The sequence below is a fragment of the Xenopus laevis genome, chromosome 7S, assembly GCF_017654675.1.
Source record: "Xenopus laevis strain J_2021 chromosome 7S, Xenopus_laevis_v10.1, whole genome shotgun sequence".
Taxonomy (NCBI): Eukaryota; Metazoa; Chordata; class Amphibia; order Anura; family Pipidae; genus Xenopus; species Xenopus laevis.
Genome location: NC_054384.1, coordinates 27,149,852 through 27,171,662, shown reverse-complemented (window position 1 = coordinate 27,171,662; position 21,811 = coordinate 27,149,852). Strand labels below are relative to the sequence as shown.

Below are 21,811 nucleotides of genomic sequence, written 5' to 3'. Positions count from 1 at the left end.
TCCTCTGGATCAACTGGCAGTTAGGCAGGTTAAAATAGTTAAAAGCTGAACTTGATGGACGTGTGTCTTTTTTCAACCTAACTTACTATGTTACTATGTTTTATGAATCCCATTTACTTCTACAAACAAGCTTTTTGTACTCCTGTTGTGATTTGCTTTCTACTTCCTTTGCTATGATTCTTGTAAAGTGCTTGGGAAGTGCTGGTGTCTCAGCAAAGGCCTGAGACCAAGTTCCTCCATTCTTACACAAGCTGATTTGCAGTGGGCATCATTGATATGGTGTTCGACATCCTCTTTTGCTAGTGGAGAAATGGAAGCCCTGCTGATAAGATCAGTCAGCAGCGTTGTATTGGTTTGCTTTAATTTGTATTTACCATGTACCTTTTAATCCCCATGAGTACACTACGCTCTGTACACTTCCTTGTTATCGGAACACTCAGTCAGAGTGAAAGAGGTCCCTTGGCAAGACTTCAGCTTCCATTATAAGCAGTATTACTTTCTGGGATTCTGTTTGTTTTCCTACACTCAGGCTTTGTACAACGCTTGGTTCATTAATCTCAAACATTTGACAAAGTATACTTGTTGCGTTACTAAAATGTGTAATATAGTATAACTCTACAATGACAAGAGTATTGCATTTAACTATTCATTTGCTCAGATCCTACAGATTGTAAACTCTTGTGAGCAGGGCCCTTTAATCTCATTTTTATTTTGTAGCCCTTGTTTGCTGAATTATTATTATATATATATATATATATATATATATATATATATAATATCATAATAATAATTCAGCAATATATATATATATATATATATAATCTACAGTCTGGTCATTTCCCTATGGGACCATGTAAATTATATCCTTAATTTCCCATGTTCATACTGTAGTTTGATGCGGACGCCCTAATTAAGGCTTCTGATATCCTTATAATAACTATAGTCATGATTACAATTAGAAAAGAAACAATATTTTAACAAAATTATTAATTGGTGCATAATAATAATAATAATCAGAGGGGCTGCTATTTGGTGCCGTAGAAAGTCAGTATTAAGTGGGCTGGTGGGGGCTGTTTGGGCCTCTGTGTGGCCTGATTGGGCCTCTGTGTACCTAAAATGCCAGGGCCTATATTAATTCTCAGTCCAGACCTGTTTGAGGCTACGGCATTTGGGCAGCAATTATTCATGATCAACATAACATTAAATGATACAGTTACTAGCAAATCCCTCTACATACTGTAAGCATCTGGGACTTCAGTGTTTGGGGAATTCAAGAGTATTAGAATATAAATGGGTTTAGGCTCCTTCCATTCAAAAGCCACACATGCAGCTTTAAGGGCTTTGAACTTCTCTGGCACCTATTATACATTTGTTGTACTTTAAGCATTTATTCTCCTGTTATCTTTTATTTATCTAGCCCAGTGATGCCCCTTGTTCTTTTATAAATAATTCCACTTGGCAATTAATTAAAAAACTATAAATAAATAAGGAAGGCCAATTGAAAAGTTGCTTAGAATTGGCTGTTTTATAACATACTAAAAGTTAAACTTAAATGTGAACCACCCCTTTAAGGGCTGTGGCACATGGCACAAATTCCATTATTATGTTGTCTATGCCATTTTCAGCTTGGCAGGTGGGCGCCAAACATTTACATTTGGCTGTTGAAAGACTTGAGCTAGCCAAACAAAGGCATTTTTAAACTGCTGATATGTCCTCTTCAGCCCCTATCAGCAGCATAACTATCAAATATGGTTTTGTCCCAATTGCCTCACAGGCAGATATCTGGTAGGATTTGAATGTTTAAAGTTTTTGGATGTTCCTGAATAGGCCACAGTTGATATAAGTATTTTACTAATAGAGCTGGAATGTTACTATGAACAAATAATGGTCAGATTTCATAAAAAACAATAATCCAGATCACTATAAGATGAAACAACATATGATACAAATAGAAACACCTCTTGGTATTTTCATGTAATCAGATGTACCCCCCCCCCCCAAAAAAAAAAATCTAATTAGGTCTTATTCTTGCCTATGTCAAAAGGCTCTGCTAGGGACAATAGATGAGGAGCTGTACCTGTTCTAACAGACGATGGGAACCCTTACTTTCTACTCATGGCCAATTCTTTTAAAAAAAATAGCAGTTATGGCCTAGCGCCTTGTGCTTCTCTGACTCCAAATTACAGCAAATTCATTCCCACTAATGAAACAAGCAGAAAGGAACGAGATGAAAGACAGAGAGCAGAACAAACTTGCAGGCTGCCAAAACCATCAAAGCTTATTTTTTAGTTTTAAATCCTAAAATAACAAACCTTTTAGCTCAGCCTAATTGTAACCCCTTAGTGATGCCTGCAGAGACAATACACTGGCCCTTTCTCACCTATTGACAAGTCGGTAAAGGGAGCTATCGTTTGAACATTAGATGACATTATTTCATGGTAATCCAGGATAATACTTTATAGAGACCGGATTAACCACTTAGCTGCGAAACTCTACTGAGCTGCACAAAATATGTAAATAAATCCCACCAATTTTGGCTGTATGATTTCTATTTTATATAGAGGAGCACACTCACATTCAATCATATACTTTTGCTTTCCTTCCTAAATCATGTGCCAGGTCACTCTCTCCGCCATCTATCAGCTCTTCTTTCCTTCCTCCCTCAAATATTTATGTGCCAGCTCCTTTTTTAGAGGTACATGTGCCAGCTCTCCCCCTCACTTGAAGGTCTCATCATTAGACCATTTCATGAAGTTTATATACAGGTATGGGACCGGTTATCCAGAATACGCAGAAACTGGATCAGGGTTCTTTCCATAATTTCAATATCCATAAGTCTGCTAAAAAATCAAACATTAATCAAGGTACCACTGTGTGCCAGGCCTCTTCAAAGATTTGGGGGGGAGGGGGCTGACCCACACTAGTTACACCACTGCCCACCAAGTTCATGTGCCAGAGTTTCTCTCCCCTCTCATTTAAGGTATAAGCTCTTCCTACCGGCACTAGGTTCATACACTAGCTCTAAAATACACACACATTGCCATACATATTTACATTCACTTGGATCCACATAAACACACCTATAGTGACAACTAGTGTCCTGTTTCGTTTCGCCGGAAAATTAGTGAATTACCTGCAAATTCACGAAACGGCGAAAAATTTGCGAAACATTCGCCGGCAGAAATGCACCGGCGTCCACTTTTTTTTGCCGCCGGTGAATTATCACCACCGAGTTCTCGTGAATTTATTCGCCAGTGGCGAATCATGGGAATTCGTGCCTGGCAAATAAATTCGCCCATCACTGGTAATAACTATATTTGCACAGAGTGCTCAAGACAACTTGAATTTCTTTCATATGATGTCTGTTTGCCCAACTGTCTTTGGCTAAGACAATAAGAAAATTCCAATAGACCACACAGTGTTTACTCTATACACTATGTATATATATATATATATATATATATATATATATATATATATATATATATATATATATATATATATATATATATATATATATATATATATATATATATATATATATATATATATATGTAAATTCAAAACATATTAGTGTGTATTGGATGTGCTTTGTGAGAGATAGTAATTATTCAACATAAAAAAATGCTGCAACCCACCTAGACCAAAATGAGCTACAGGTTCCATCTCACATAGGTAGCCCGATCCACCATCAATAATTCTCAGGTGTGCTCCACTCTTCTTTGTATAAAGGACAACTTTTGCTCCACGTGCAAAAGCACCAAACTTTGTGCGTGGTATTATTCTGAGCCAATTATTTTTCAGGCCCTTGTTGAAGGGGGGAAGAAAATGGTAAATATATGAGAAGATACCGCAGAAAGCAATTTGCGTGCCTGAAAATTAAGCATTTTCTACATTGATGAAAAAATTACCAATATAACAAATGGAGGGTTCCCATGATGAAAATTAGTAGCAATTATAAGAACATGCACATAACAATTAGGGGCAGATTTATCAAGGGTCGAAGTGAATTTGAGGAAATTTTCGAAATGAAAAAATTAGAAATTCGAAGTAATTTTTTGGATACTTCGACGATCGAATAGGATACTACGACTTTGAATTTACTTCGAATTCGATTCTAAGTAAAATAGTTTGAATATTCGATAATCAAAGCACTGTCTCTTTAAAAAAACTTCGACTTCAATAGTTCGCCAAATTAAAACTGCCGAAGTGCTATGTTAGCCTATGGGGACCTTCTAATGCATTTTTCTCAGGTTTTTTGTAGTCGAAGTAAGATTGTTCGATCGATCGCTGAAATCGTTCGAATCAAAACGGTCAAATTCGGTTAAAAAAACTTAGATATTCGAAGTTGAAGTATAGCCATTCGATGATCGAATTTCGAAGTATATTTCACTTCGAAATTCGACCTTTGATAAATCTGCCCCTTAGAGTTTCGTTTTTATGATTGCAGTAAAAAGGGGGAATACATAGAGTAGGCAAAATTTCCATTGGAGGGTCTTCTTGCCCTAACTGAGGTGCTGGACATAAAAAGCAATGTTGTTTCAAGACTACAGCACTGAAGCTACTGATATATAGCTGCCAGCATTCACTTACCACTGATAGTATTGTAGGAGTAGTATTACAGAAACATAGAAGGTTTATGAGCCCTTTAAGTAGCAAAAAGTTCTATAGCCATTTAATGAAATTAATAAATGAATTATTGGGTACAACTTTGGGGTGAATTTTTGTTGCTTAGATACATAATTTACAAGATACAGAACTTCAGTATTATACATTTTAGTAAATAAGACAAATGGACCCAATACTGGCTAATCATTATTGTAGAAACCGGGAAGGCCTTTAGTGGTCGTTGGAGACTAAGGCTGATGTTCAGGTAGGGTGAGATTTGAGAAAAATGCCTATTTGCTGTATAGAATCCCACCTCAAAGGTAAATTAGGATAAGATTTGGGGTGAAATATGATGTCAAATATTCCGACCAAAGAGGTGAACTGAAAAAGTCAACAACTACTACTACTACTAGCTCAAACTGTTTTAGGCTTCTAGTCATTTAGGATTTGAACAGATGGTGAAGCCTAGGTTAGTGGGTGAAAGTATTTCAGCTTGGAAACGTCTATGACACTAAATTGCAAGGCATTGTACCTGCTTTCCTTTGAACACAGATAAAGGCTGGGCCATGGATTCACCATGGGACAAGATTAGATCCAACATTCCATCTCCATCAAAATCTGTCACTGCTCCCCCTGCAAAAACACCAAAAAACTGCAAGTGAGTGAGCCACACATGGGACACAAATGTAATAAATAGTCTTAAGTAACTACTAGTCTAGTAACCCATAGCAACCAATTAGCAGATAGCATTTACAGGTCAGCTGTAGATGTGGGCAAACATAAGACTTTTTATTACATTATCCCATATATCTGCAAACATCGCCTTTGGAAGGAAACAATGCAGATAAACAGCAAATCATCATACAAATCAATAATTGTTATCTTAAATATGACATAATAAGCACATATTTATATCAAAACCTGCTGGATTAAGGGTTTTCAAATATTAAATCCCATACCCATAATTCAATTAGACAAATTAAAAGAGGTAAAGTGGCATATAAGTGACTTACGTAAAGTAATAAGAAGCAGATAGTTCAGATTCAGACCAGGATTTTCAGGAGTCTGAGGCTAACCTTAACCAATAGCTACAAGCTCATGATTCATTCTAACATGGAAGAAAATTGTTGGAATAAGTGATGCACCGAATCCCTATTTTTTGGATTCGGATGGGTCTAAATTCAAGTCCTAATAAGCATTTGCAAATTAGGAAAGAGATAAGGGGGAAAGAAAATTCTTTCCCCTAAATCAAGTGACCAAGGGGCTTATTCTGATGAAGAGCCCAGTCCTAGGGCACGAAACGCGTTAGAATTGCACACCCACCAATGTAACTTTCACGTGCGTCTGAATAAAGCCGAAAATTGATGTTACAAGTGCCAGACTCCTGAGTAATCCTTGATCAGCGCTCCGCAGCGATTTGGTTAATTGGTGCATGAATTGGTAAGGAGTGACCGTTGTATCGAGAGAGCTGCGATCGAGCAGGAGGACAGACAACTCCAGGTGAGCTTCGCCATTACCGCATCGGCAATTGATGGTTATTTATAAAGCTCCGTATTTTTCTAGACTTTTAAAGGGGAAAATACAATTTTTTCCAGAGAAAAAAAGCTATTTTTGGGGATTTGTCAAACTCAAAGGCAAATGTCCCGTTAAGAATTGGAAGATTTGTTGAGTTGCGTCGGGTTTAATTAAAAAAAAATCATAGCGTTCGGCAATTTTACGAAAAAAAACACGTAGGTTTTGAGTGCACAATCCAAAAAAACGTAGGATTTAGATTTGTTTCCCATTTTACTGTGACTTTTTCCGCACAAGAAAAATTTGTGAAAATATATTGATTAATAGGGGGGGAAGTCAGTGCGGATTTGGTCGGAGTAGTTTCAGAAAATAGTGAGAAAGTTTCAGATTTTGATAAATAACCCCCTAAAGTTACGTGATTTTAATGGTTCGGATTTGATTCGGCAAGGTTCTTGGAACCTGCTGAAAAAAGCTTTGATTCAGCCGAATCTCAAACCGGAATCAGGATTTGGTGCATCCCCAGTCTAAATCCTTTCAAATCGTTATATATTCCTGACAGTCAGTACAAAACAATAAATTTAAAAAAAACTTTTTTAAAATTTACTGCATATGAATACAAGTTGTAATTGCAGGTTTAGTAACTATGTTTAGCCTCTGAGAGGACACTGTACAGCGAATAAATCTATAGTGCCACCCCCTGGTGTAACCTTAAAATGACACTGACATAAGCACTGCTTCTAATTCACACCACCAATTCATGGTATGGACAATATGGTGAGCAATAACAGTAATAATAATTATGGAAATAAAATAGGTTTTAAAAATTTAATTAAACAGTAGTTATATTTAACTGTAAGTGGTAATAACATTTATAATTCTTATTTTTCTAATAATTATTAAATGTTTTATTTCATAAGTAAGAACAACATGTACCATGTACACACTCCCTATATATATATATATATATATATATATATATATATATATATATATATATATATATATAGAATAATTCAACCCCTTGTTATGATATGAGGCTTGTTATGATATGAGGCTATTAGAAGTCACCATGGCCATATAAAAGCACAAGGCTGCAGGCATGTGGCCTTGTTATTTTAAACAGGTCATGGAATTCAGAAGTAACTTCTAATATCCTCAAATTTTTTACAATAGAGTGCACATTATTTTAATAATACTCAGGTTTCAGCGAGTCATGTGACAAATTAAATCACTAAGCACTGATTATAACTAATGATATGCTTAAAGCAGTGCTTTACGGCTCTTCTATACAGACCTGTATTTTTAATTATGTATTAAATAAAGATTGAGAATTTTTTACTTATTTAAAAAGGTTCCCGGTGTGCACATCATTTTTTGTTTTTTTATGCATTTTTGCTTCTGAGTGTAGCACCTGGGTCATATATGTCTTGAGAAAGGTCTTAGGCACAGAACGAAACGTTGACCAATTTTTTAAATATGGATTTAATAAAATTTGAGACTTTTTAATTAATTAAAAAGGTTCCTTGTGTGCACCTCATTTTGGATATTTTTGTATGGAGCTTTTGAGAGTAGCACCTGGGTCATATTTATATACTTATTAAAGGTGTGCTGAACTCTTTTTGTATTATTTTACATATATACAGGTATATATATATATATATACATATATATATATATATATATATATATATATATATATATATATATATATATAATAAAGCAAATGGATCCGCACTCCTTAGTAATCGTGAAGAATTAGATGTGCTTTATTCACAATGCATGGAAATGCATTGTGAATAAACCACATCTATTTCTTCACGATTACTAAGGAGTGCGGATCCATTTGCTTTATTATATTGGAAGATTTGACCTACGCACCCATTTATGTATTTAAAATCCGGAAAGAGTGCGTTCACCTGTTTGGACATTATATATATATATATAAATATATATACATATATATATATATATATATACACACACACACACACACACACACACATACACAATTGCAAAGCAAAATGCCCGAATAAATGCCTGTGCCACACTATGTAGTTCTAGTAGTGTCAGATTGCACTGATGATGGTGATTGTTGTGTAGGATTATATAGCATTATAGGTAAGGGACCTGTTATCCAGAACGCTCGGGACCTGAGGTTTTCACAAAAATTTAATTTTTCCTTAATTCTTACCTTAAGCCTACTAGAAAATCATGTAAACATTAAATAAACTCAATAGACTGGTTTTGCTTCCAATAAGGATTAATTATATCTTAGTTTGGATCAAGTACAAGCTACTGTTTTATTATTACAGAGAAAAAGGAAATTATTTTTAAAAGTTTGGATTATTTGGATAAAATGAAGTCTATGGGATACAGCGTTTCTGTGATTCTGAGCTTTCTGGATAAACGGTTTTACGGATAATGGACACAGTGTCGGACTGGGACACCAAGGGCCCACCAAAAAACCTTAGACCAGGGGCCCACCGATTAATCTTAGACCAAGAGCCCATTTTTAGTACTATTATTCTTCCTCTCCTCACTGTATTATGATAGTCTCTTTTCTTTACATACTATTATTCCATCTATTTTAGCCTCTTTGTTGAAATAGGGAATGGCCGTGAAAGGAGGGCCCACTGACACCTCGGCCCACCGGGAGTTTTCCTGGTATTATAGATGATATATAGATAAATATAACTGTGGTACTGATGCAAGATTTATTATTTATATGAATAAATCGCATGCATTTTCAGGTAATAGCCGAGCAAGATGTAAAATATCCTCCGAGATAATGGGTAATTGATCCAGCTATGTTCTGCTCAGATCCTGAGTGTAATTCTGTAGCTCGAATCCCTGCGATGCAGAAAGTCAGAACTGCCATATCTAGCAGCAAGGAAGCAGAATATACACTCCCTAGGCAAGTACAGAAAGGCATAACGACTCCCACAAGATGGCACTCCATACCATAACAGAACCATCTTGCTTAATAGAGGATGCGGTTTAAATTCTTCCTCCAAATAAATAAACGTCCAAATATACTGTATTAAAGAAGGATCAAAGGGCCATTTACTGTCTCCCACTCCTGAAGAGTCAACATTTTGGGGCACATTTGGGTCGAATATCGAGGGTTAATTAACCCTCGATATTCGACTGCCGAATGTAAATCCTTAAACTTCGAATATCGAAGTCGAAGGATTTACCGCAAATAGTTGGATTGAACGATCGAACGAAAAATCGTTCGATCAAACGATTAAATCCTTTGAATCGTTCGATTCGAAGGATTTTAATCCATCGATCGAACGATTTTTCTTTGACCAAAAAATTGATAGAAAGTCTATGGGGACCTTCCCCATAGGCTTACATGGCACCTCGGTAGGCTTTAGGTAGCGAAGTAGGGAGTCAAAGTTTATATTAAAGAGACAGTACTTCGACTATCGAATGGTCGAATAGTCCAACCTTTATTTAGTTGAATCGTATGATTCAAAGTCGTAGTCGAAGGTCGAAGCAGCCAATTCGATGGTCGAAGTAGCCAAAAATTTTTTCGAAATTCGAAGTTTTTTTTATTCTATTCCTTCACTCAAGCTAAGTAAATGGGTCCCTTTGTGTTCAGTTCATAGAGGTTGCAAATGGTTTCGGAATTTGATCTCTGCCTTTATTACTGGCTTAAAGTACAGTAAGAATGGATCACATATGTATATAGATTCTGTTATGCAAAAAGTTATTTAATTTTTTTTATTTTTTTATTTTATAACTGCTCAGTTAAGAATTTAAGAATTTGCCTGGCTTAAACTCTGATATCTGATATCAAAACTGCAATAAATGGTTGTATTGAATATATACTGTAAGTAATTAAATGTAATTCAGCTTTATTAATGCTATTAATTGGCTTATTTAGTAGGGTTTTCCCAGAGGTTTTTAAGGGGGTTTACACCCAGGATACTATCTATCATTGGGTATACTTTGCACCGAAAGAACCTAACTTTTGGGCAAGTCCTGTGTATTTTTAAGATAAAATATTGCATTAGTAACATTCTGGTCCTCTCTTGTAGTCACCTGCATCTCATGTATCATTGAGTATCTTTCAATTGGGAGTGGTGGGGGGGGGCCTGAATGTGATCAGTGAGGTAATAATTAAAAAGGGGTAACTGTCTACATGTGGGGGTAACTGCTGATATCTAAAATTAAATCTGGCTCAGTTTTGTAATTATATAACGCCAGTTCCAACACTAACTTCACACAGCAGAGCTGATATCAAACACACCACAATGCATACCAGTAACACATTTAAATCTACATCATATACATTCATATACAGGTATGGAATTCGGTATCCAGGAAACCCGTTATCCAGAAAGTTCTGAATTACGGAATGGCCGTCTCCCATAGACTCCATTTTATCAAAATAATATAAATATTAAATAATTATTATTTTCTTTTTTTCTGTAATAATAAAACAGTAGCTTGTACTAAGATATAATTAATCCTTATTCTAAGCAAACCCAGCCTATTGGGTTTATTCAATGTTTACATTATTTTCTAGTAGATTTAAGGTATAAAGATCTAAATTACAGAAAGATCTGTTATCTGGAAAACCCCAGGTCCCAAGCATTCTGGATAACAGTTCCCATACCTGTGCAAATGAAAAGCTGCCATTCCTGGTGTATGGGTCATTTAATGAAAGAATCTGACACTAACCAGTCCCTCGACCATCTGGTTCTGAGGCATCTCCCGGATTGAGTTCTTCCATGAATGGATCAGCATGTTCTCTTCTTCCAACCCTTAAGAACAGACACATAAAAGTGAAATATTTTAGACAAAATGCATGCCTTGCCATTTCCCTTTCTATAGTCATTGGCAAGCTGATCACAGTTTGTGGACTGACTATGTTAAGTATGAACCCAAAAAAAAAGTTTTAAATGTAGGATTTTGCATTCAATATGGGGTATTTAATGTCAGAATTCTGAAAATAATCCACAATACTTCCTTTTGTTTGGATGGACAGACCAGGAACACTTAGGTGCCCATTTACTAACAGTCATATTTCAAGTTTTACAAAATCATACCCATGAAAGGTTTGTGATTTACTAAAATTTGGATTTCTGTTTCACAAATCGTATTTTGTTTCCGTAAAAATTCATGTTCTTGCTATTTCTATAAAAGTCAAAAATGTTAGATTTTTTAAGTGTAAAAGCCATGAAATACAAAACTGAGCCGTTGAGGTCCCATAGACGTCAACACTGAGCTGATCCAATTGGACCATTATTAATGAATTCAGACTTTTTGAGGTTTTTGGAATTTTTTTTTTCAAATCTCAAATTTTTAGAAGTTTTTGAGATATTTGTATTTTTCAGATCGTTCAGCACTTTTCATGGTTTTAAAGATGTTTAATTTTTTTGGTTGTACATGTTATATTTGGATCTTTTAATAACTTTCATGGCATTCATGGTTTACAGACATTTAGGGGCCGATTCACTAACTTCGAGTGAAGGATTCGAAGTAAAAAAACTTCGAATTTCGTAGTGTTTTTTGGGCTACTTCGACCATCGGATGGGCTACTTCAACTACGACTTCGAATCGAAGGATTCGAACTAAAAATCGTTCGACTATTCGACCATTCGATAATCGAAGTACTGTATATCGAAGTCGAAGGATTTAGCGCAATTTGTTCGATCAAACATTTACTATTGGTCGAATATCGAGGGTTAATTAACCCTCGATATTCGACTCTCGAAGTTAAATCCTTTGACTTCGTATATCGTAGTCGAAGGATTTAGCGCAATTCGTTCGATCAAACCGAACGATTAAATACTTCGAATCGAACGATTCGAAGGAATTTAATCCATCGATCGAACGATTTTCCTTCAATCAGAAATTGGTTAGAAAGCCTATGGGGACCTTCCCCACTGGCTAACATTGTACCTCGGTAGGTTTTAGGTGGCGAAGTAGGTGGTCCAAGTTTTTTTTAAAGAGACAGTACTTCGTCTATCGAATGGTCGTACGATTTTTAGTTTGAATCGTTCGATTCGAAGTCGAAGTAGCCAATTTGATGGTCGAAGTAGCCAAAAAAATACTTCGAAATTCAAAGTATTTTTTATTCTAATCCTTCAATCGAGCTAAGTAAATGTGCCCCTGATTGTGAGTGGGTCCCTAAGCTCAATAAGTGACAGCAGCACAGAGCATGTGCAGTGAATCAGCAGAAAAGAAGATGGGGAGCTACTGGGGCTACTGGGTAAAGATCCGTGTCTCTTTGGAGACACGGATCTTTACTGCTAAAGGGATGTGGTTGCCTTGGACCAATATAGAACCCCAAAACATGATGTATAACATTTCTAGCCTACTTCTTTAGTTAAGCTTTAGTTATTTTTTAAAGCCCATTATCTTATTATTCCAGACTGATTAATGTATTGAGAGAGAGAGAGAGAGAGAGAGAGAGAGAGAGAGAGAGAGAGAGAGAGAGAGAGAGAGAACTTAAGCACTGCCATAAACAGACATATATTTTGTTGATACCCAATTGGATGTCTACAAATTGCACTTGTATATCACTCTATACCTATACAATCCAGTTCAAATATATTCAAAGACATAGCACACTTTGGAAAATAATGCATCATTTGCAGGTATATGATTTGTTTTTGACAGCTTTATGATCAGTGGCATGATAGAAAGCTCAGCTGCAGCTGAATGATTGAAAACAGGCAATTACAGCAGCCATTCTGACTAGAGCATTACTATCTTATGAGGTGCATTACAATTTTTAATGTGCCAGTGTAAAATAAAGATAGGACTAGCTATTATTATAGGCTACAATGGAATTCTGTATCAAACAGCTGACAATTACAAATCACAGACACATAATGAGGACTGTTGAAGGCAAGTCCATACAAATTCAAAGTACCTGTTGCTCACAATTCTTTCTGAAGAAGTCATTTTGAACTAATTAAAATAAAATTAAAACAACCTTGAAAAAATAAAAAGTACAGCATTCCAAGAAGTTCTTTATAATAAATAGTTTTATATCATTCTCCTTCTTGGATGGCAAATGAATACAAAAAATCATTAATTTCCTGTTAAAGAAAAAGGGCAACCTAATTATTGATTTAATGCTAGCACAAACCATTTTCATTTTCTAAGTGCCCAAAATGAATCTCTCCAGGGAGAATATGTCACTCTAAAGCCACAATCACACATTTGTTCGGATGCTGGTCGGGATCTGTCGGCCTCCGGAGAATCATAAACTCTTGATGAATTGCAGTTTCCTAATACAGATGCACGGCTTGTACATCACAAGGAAAACATCTGAAGGTTATAAGAGAGCGAACACTGTTTGCCATAACTCAAGGATTGTAAAATTCAAGTCTTCGAGCTATTGAAGGAACCCAGGATTTACCAGGGTTCCCAGAAACCCCCTGATGGAGATCAGAGTAAAAAAAAACAAAAAAAAAAACCCAGTGGTCGATACATAGTAATATTCCTGTTTTTCGTGTTGTTGTTATATTATATATTAATAAAAATAAACTTAAATTTGCAGGCAAAATTGTTAGTAAATAGGTCCTTTATTGTCCACACTTACAACTTGTCCTTATAATGTCCTTTAAGGTAACAAAGCCAAGTCTAAAATAAAGAAAGACAGGGACAGATGATCTAAGACCTCCATGTGTCACTGGCAAAGTGAAGTATTGTATGAGGTTGTGGGATTAGTAAATACTGGGACAATAAATAAATTTACCTAGAATAAACTGTCAACATGTGGACATCTGTCTGGGGTCACACTTTAGTGCAATGGTATGTTGTGCTTCATGAATAAATGATTAGCGCACACGTTAGACAATTTTGGACTATATGGTGAAATGTATCTGGGAATGTTCCTGTCCAACATCTCAATACAAACAATTGTCTTTAAACAGGAAAAAGTAGGAAGCATAAAATTGGCTTAAATGTCATTGTATGTTTGTAGCCTTAAACCTATCTTTTTAAGTGGAACCAGGGGCCCTAGCCGAAACCACAGAAAGAGCCCCAGACCATTATTATTCACCCAAACAGTAAACCTTTGGCAATAGCCTTCTATTTAGGTCTGGTGCCATTCTAGGCACCAGACCTCAGATCGCCCATGTTGCAGAATTGATGTGTGTGTGTGTGACATCACACAACAACGTATGATATCACTTCTGCTCCAACCCTTCACCCCCGTTTAGCTGCCAAATTTTCCCACAAGTATCTGGTGGCGATTGGGGAGATTTTTTAATTAATTTTTTTAATTAATTTGTTATATAGCCACATGAGGCCCGTCCTTCTAAAGCTGTCTCCCTAGGCACAGGCCCTCAGGTGCATATAAATATGGTGCTATTTGGCATTATGCATTCAGACAGGTAGTGTTCTACGGCCATCTGCCAAAACCAAACTTTGTTTGGAAGATGGTAAAATACCACTGATCATGTGTCCACTGTTCCAATGATTGCAATGGTAATTGCAATGGTAGTGGCCGTTCCACCACTTCAGTAGACACTTGGCTCTATAACTGGTAATGCTAGGGTTGCCTCTGATAAGCCATTAAGACCCCATAAAAAGTTTACTGACATATTCACTGGGAATTCAAATCTTTATTAGATTCTAAAACAGTAGAACCCCCATTTTATGTTTTTCAGGTGACCAGAAAAAAATGGTGTAAAATCCAGGAAAATGTAAAATCAGGGAAATGTATTATGCATAATATATAGGTGGGACCACAAAACAACAATGTGAAATGAGGGGAAAATTAAAATCAGGGGATGTAAAATTAAGGTTCCACTGTATACTATCTCTACTCATTTTAACTGAATAGGCCAAACGTGGGAATGGCTCACATCAATATATTTCGCTCTCCACTACTCAGAAAAAACTGAACGCCTCTACACTAGTCCATTTCTACCAGGTGTTTTCATTTAGAGCGAACAGTCCTGATTGTGGACTAAGGGTTGGGGGATTTTGGAAATATGATGGGTTTGGGTTGTATACAGCTGTTGTGTGAATACATGGTCAAGGGTGAAAATGTTTTACCAGTTAGGAATACTAGGCACACCTGCCAAAAAGAACAATGCGGTAATGCCCATTTTGTTTGATTGAAACAGTAAGGATAATAATGAAAATGTGCTTGTATTAGCAAGTCAACTGATAACCTAACTAGCTTGATATGCATTTGCCTGTGTATACAAATCAGCTAGACTACCTGAACTGAAAGTTATTCATTGATAACATAAAAAAGATATGAGTATGTTAAATACAGATTACAAAGCGACACAACTGTTTATCTATTCTAGTTCTGAGCAAGGAATCTATTCAGATACAGCAAACATCCCATTAGTCCTGGAAAAGAAATAAAATGAGCTTCACGGGATGCAATGAGACGAGAAATAACCTGCATATTCTGTAATTCTGAAGGAGGATTAAGGAAGATGGTTAAAGAAGAAGATCTGAAATTATATTTCCAGCAGTGTAGAAAGACATCAGCAAACATAATTTAGATGGCTGTAAGAATAAATATTGGCTTTGCGGTCTGACAAACATAAACAGAGCCTGGTGGTGGGCACTGAACGGCTATGTATACACAAAAATGCGGAAATAAGGAATCGGCTTCTGACTCCAAAATGGCAATCGGACCAGTCCCTGGATCAACTTGTACTATGAGCTATCTCCCATAACCCTGTATTCCCTCACTTGCTAATAAGCCACCCAACCCCTTCTTAAATCTATCTTATGTATCAGGGATACATATATAGAAAAATGTTCAGTGCCTATGCATTGGGTAGTAATATTGGGCTTAACTTACCCAAGCAAACGGGGGATCCAGGTGCCCAAACCCCAAACCTTCAGCTCAGGAAGGCAATGTAGCAAGTAAAAAAAATAGTGATGGGCTGGCACAAACTGGATCACACTCCAGAAATAGATGTAGTAAAAAAAATTAGTTTATTGAAACAAAACCATCACAGCAAAGGCCTTACGCGTTTCGTGCCATGGGGCACTTAGTCATAGGCTAAATAAACATTTAACACACAATCATATTTAAATGAAAAGTAACCAGTCGCATGTGTCTAACTGCCAATCCAAATTGGGGGTGGTAATTAGAGGTAGGACTATAGTAATCAGTCTTACTTTGGCCAATCCACAAGTATGATTATAGATTAAGGTTACAGATTGAATGTCTATCAAAAAACTTTATACATAAAAATACAATTACAAAGTTAAAATTGGACGTTTTTGTAAATTGTTAAAGCAGTTAAATAGCAGCATTGTATTTTAGTTTAAATAGTATAAAAAAGTTTAAATATTCAGTGTATGTGTATATATGTAGGGTGACTATACATTTTCAAAGATTTATATTTTTATACGAAACAGGTAACATTTAGGGTTGCCACCCGGCCGGTATTTTACCGTCCTAGCAAGTTAAACACCTTCCATGGCCGGGGCCAGTATTACAAATTTACCGGCAATGTAGCTGCCGATAAATTTGTCATACCCTTCAAAAAGAGCCCTCGGCCTGCCCCCAATCCCCTGTAACTTATCTTTTCTCCTCATTCTTTGGTTCTCCGGGCTGTTGCCCCTTTTGACATCACGGCCCGCCCCTTTTGACATCACGGCCCGCCCCTTTTGACATCACGGCCCACCCCTTTTGATGTCACAGCCTGCCCCTTTTGTTCCCGTCCACCACCAGCCGGTAAAAATATAAATATAAGAAAAGGTGGCAACCCTAGTAACATAATATTCAAAGTTCATGCCGAATGGCTGTCTAGTTTCTAGAAAAAATATCCACTTAGCTTCTTGTTTAAGTAGTTTGTTTAAAACATCACCACCTCTAAGATGTGCTGAGATTTTTTCTATGCCAGTTACTGAGAAGAAGGAAAGAGAGCCATTGCTACAATTAGTGCCTAGCTATAGTAGTTGAGCTATTTTCATCCTTTGTTACGTATGTGTTCTCTAATCCTTTCTTTTAGAGTACGACTTGTTTGTCCAACATATTGCTGAAAGCATTTTTTACATGTGATGAGATATACAACATTTTTCGAGTTACAATTGATATATTGTTTAATTTTACATGTTTTATTGGATTGAGAAGACCAAAAGGTTGTGATTTTGTCCACATAGCTGCAAGTAATACATTTACGAGCTCCACATTTGTACATCCCTTTGTATTTAACCAAGTACTATGGATGGATTCGGAGCTTTGTACAAGACTTGGTGATAAAAGATCTCCAATATTTTTCGAGCATAAAGAGACAAAACGACATTTTGGTCCTAATATTTGATCAAGTGTTGAATCTGTACTTTTTTCTTTTTCTGTGGATTAGGTTCAATGGGAGAACGGCCATTGGTAGAGGTATTATCTGAATTGGACCTATATTTATCTAATGTATCAGCCTGTACAACTGATTCAGGGAGAGCATTCCACATCTTCACAGCTCTCACTGTAAAAAACCCCTTTCGAATATTTAGGCGGAACCTCTTTTCTTCTAATCGGAATGGGTGACCTTGTGTCAGCTGGAAAGACCTACTGGTAAATAAAGCATTAGAGAGATTATTATATGATCTCCTTATATATTTATACATAGTTATCATATCACCCCTTAAGCGCCTCTTCTCCAGCATGAACATCCCCAATTTGGCCAGTCTTTCCTCATAGCTAAGATTTTCCATACCTTTTACCAGCTTAGTTGCCCTTCTCTGTACCCTCTCTAATTTAATATGTCAATGTCCTTTTTGAGCGCTGGAGACCAAAACTGTACAGTATATTCTAGATGGGGCCTTACTAATGTTCTATAAAGTGGAAGAATGACCCCCTCCTCCCGCCCCTTTTAATACAGCTCAAGACCTTATTTGCCCTTGATGCTGCTGACTGGCATTGCTTGCTACAGCCAAGTTTATCATCTACAAGGACTCCAAGCCAAGGTCTTTTTTTTGACATTCTTCACCAAAAACCTTTGGGCTGAACCAAGGATGTGCAATGGAAACTTGTTATTGCAACAGGTGATTTCTAAGAGAAGCTTTGTTTGATATCATAGATTAAATCAGTGGAGAATATATACCATACTATATCTCTATTATGGGGTCTCCTTAAACCCCCTAGTGAGTACTGCCAAATGGTCTTTTCCCTCCCCCAATGCCATAGGAACTATGGCATTAGGTTTTTACTACTTGTATTTTCTTTATGCTGGGACTGAACATAATGAAATAATGCCATGTCTACTGGGATTCAGTCTACTAGAAAATAATTTAAACATTAAATAAACCCAATAGGCTGGTTCTGCGTCCAATAAGGATTAATTAAATCTTAGTTTGGATCAAGTACAAAGTACTGTTTATTATTACTACAGAGAAAAAGGAAATCATTTTTAAAAATGTGGATAAAATGGAAAAAAATATTCCCCCAACCAGTTAGTAGTTCCGGCTTCCTTGCCCAAATGAAGAGAATAGGTATATGAAGTTAATAACTGTCTAGAGCACAATGAAATTATTGTCATTAGAAAATTAAATGAATGATTTTCCCCTTTACATGTGGGAGGTGCAGAATGAGATATGGTTCATATAATATGCACATGCAAATTTATTTCTCTGAATAAAATGCTTAATTGGAGATCTTAAACCTACAAATCTTCAGCTGCTCCTGAATTACAACCCCTATCTCCAATACCTTAAAATAATAGAGAATAAGTAAATACATTTTTTTTTTATATATGACAACATTCAGGAACACATGTATCTTAGGACACAGCTCCTCATTAATGGTCTTCTCACGCACCCCTTGTAAAATCAGCATATTGATTTGTAGTCAATTAAATTAGTATAGGTTTCCTTCTCTATTGATTGTAAACCCCAGACTCAGATAAGTGAGTAGCCTGATAGCTGATGCCTGTACTGGTGGTACGAGGGGAACCTGATCACTCAAAAATGAGAAAACAAAGAAAAGATTATGAAAATGTGACTTAACACTAGAAAGAAAAACCAGACCACCATTTGGATATGCCAAAAACAATAATTTCTATTAATTTAAATGCTCCTGTAAATGCTTTTTATTAGACCTGGTATATAAAAATGTTGCTAACTGTTTATTTAGTAACGTTATTTTCACACATCGGATTTGTATGTAGACTTACTGAAACAGCTTAGTTTACTTCTGACATTTATACAGGATGTTTTATTGCAAATTGTACTGCCTCTAAATGCTGATGGTTTGACATTAATCCTTGCAGGTAATTGAGAGGCAATTTGTGTCATGTTTCATGTCTTCTCTTTTTGCATCTGCAGCTGGGCCTGTTCTACGTGTCTGACTCAAAATCAAGCGTACTGTATTATTAGAGCTGCATCTTAGCATTGCAAATCTCACCATTCATATTACTGAGAGAGTGTCTTTATTAGCTAAGGAGAATGCTATATGGTATTAGTCTGATGAGATACTGAGTGGCGAATAAGTGGGATAAGCATCCACCAGAGTACAGATGAATCATGTAGAGGATGGTTTGGACAGATTTATCAGAATACGAGTTTGTGGGAGGAAAAAAGGCTGACAAAATGTGTGACTTTTCTCCCCCCAAATGCTATCTTATTTAAAGGGATCCTGTCATTGGAAAACATGTTTTTTTCAAAACTCATCAGTTAATAGTGCTGCTCCAGAAGAATTCTGCACTGAAATCCATTTCTCAAAAGAGCAAATATGACATTTGTCAATTTCCCAGCTGCCCCATGTCATGTGACTTGTGCCTGCACTTTAGGAGAGAAATGCTTTCTGGCAGGCTGCTGTTTTTCCTTCTCAATGTAACTGAATGTGTCTCAGTGGGACATGGGTTTTTACTATTGAGTGTTGTTCTTAGATCTACCAGGCAGCTGTTATCTTGTGTTAGGGAGCTGCTATCTGGTTACCTTCCCATTGTTCTGTTGTTTGGCTGCTGGGGGGGGGGAAGGGAGGGGGTGATATCACTCCAACTTGCAGTACAGCAGTAAAGAGTGATTGAAGTTTATCAGAGCACAAGTCACATGACTTGGGGCAGCTGGGAAATTGACAATATGTCTAGCCCCTTGTCAGATTTCAAAATTGAATATAAAAAAAATCTGTTTGCTCTTTTGAGAAATGAATTTCAGTGCAGAATTCTGCTGGAGCAGCACTATTACCAGATTCATTTTGAAAAAAAAAATCTTTCCCATGACAGTTTCCCTTTAAGTAAAAATGTGACATAATATTCCTGCGCACGTTTTTTTAAGGAGAAAAAAGTTGCATATCAGCGAGAATCTCATTGTCCCATTCATTTTCAATGAGGCTAAGAAGTTAGAAATTTCTGGCAACTTTCATGGTTTTTTCCTTTAATAAATTCTAAATATTCGAGGTTTCAGAAAATACTTTTTTCCATGTTTTTTCTCTGCGTTTTTCTCAAATTGAGAAGAAAACCAACTTGATTTAAGGAGCTGCTTTATCAAAAAATTGGGTTGGGGTTTCTCTATTCGAAAAAAATGCAGAGAAAAACCACGGATGCGGAAAAAATGCAAGAGACCTGGAATAGTCGCAATAAGTGATGGACGAATAACTTTACCGGGAACAGATTTTTAGCGAATTTCTGCGTTTCGCCGCTGAATAATGTTTTTTTGAAACTGCAGTAAAATTTGCATTAAAAAAACCTGCTGCGTCAAAAAGAAATTGTTGCGTGTCAGAATTGTTGTGCGCATAAAAATTGACGCGCGTTGACAAATTGACAATCATTGAAAATGAATGAAACTTTTTTTCCATAAAAATACGCGCTGGAATATTTTGTCTAATTTTTACTTATATAAGCTAGCATTCGAGAAAAAAGTCGCACAAATTTTACAAACTTTTTCCCTGCGTCCATGTTTTTCTATTCCCCTGGAACTTGGATGCTGATAAAACTGCCCCTTAGTGTTTTTACATATATTCTACATATATTATAGAAGACTCATTTACAAATGCACAGATGTATGCAAAGTACATTTTCGGGCACTATCCGTCTTGTTCTTTTCCAACAATGCACCAGGCAGTTGCTAACTTGAGCCTGCCACACAGCGTAACATTTATCATGCGTGTTTCTGTGAGTTACTCCCTCCATGCCAATGCAGACAACTTTAATAAATGAATTAGCATGGGATTCACTGTTTCAGCTATTAATACCATCCACTTGATACAGCAGCCAGGTCCAGGGTTAAAAGCATCCATAGACGCACTGGCACATTATTCAACAGGCTGCGGGGTGGGGGGTACATTGGAGAACAGAGCATGTACATAGAAATGCAAAGAGCTTGTTTGGGTGCAGGTACATTTTATACTTTATTATATACTAAAATCTTAAACATTTTCACTATTTTCTTAAAACCACTTTGACCAAACTCCAATCCAAATTTTTACCGTATTCATCAATAAATTTACTCCAAAAAATCTGGCGCAGGAAAAGACTTGATAAAATTTTGAAAAAATCCTAATGGTGCTTTTTTTCGGTTTTGACGCCCGAAAACCACAAATTCTTCGGATTATTGTAGGAAACCCAGCACAGATCAATATATCTTCCAACTGCGGAACGGAATATCTGCCATTGGCTTCTACATGATATTGGCAGGTCTAAGTTGGAGTACTTTTTTTATTCAGACTTTTAGCAGCCTCGGGGTTAAATACATTTCTTTTTTGTTTTTCCCGTTTAAAACTCCTACAAGAAAAAATCGAACTTTAATA

General features: G+C 36.4%; 1 protein-coding gene across 4 annotated transcripts in view; it reads right to left on the bottom strand.

Annotated features, from left to right (window-relative positions):
- LOC108697469 (cartilage acidic protein 1) overlaps positions 1-21,811 on the bottom strand; it is a 307,659-nt gene that overhangs the window by 15,218 nt on the left and 270,630 nt on the right. For all 4 annotated transcript variants that reach the window (XM_041571030.1, XM_041571029.1, XM_018227528.2 and 1 more), the window contains exons 9-11: positions 10,813-10,895; positions 5,141-5,241; positions 3,639-3,807 (exon numbers count right to left, since the gene is read on the bottom strand). In XM_041571030.1, the coding sequence (XP_041426964.1) occupies positions 3,639-3,807; positions 5,141-5,241; positions 10,813-10,895 (353 nt within the window). The remainder of the gene's footprint in view (positions 1-3,638; positions 3,808-5,140; positions 5,242-10,812; positions 10,896-21,811) is intronic.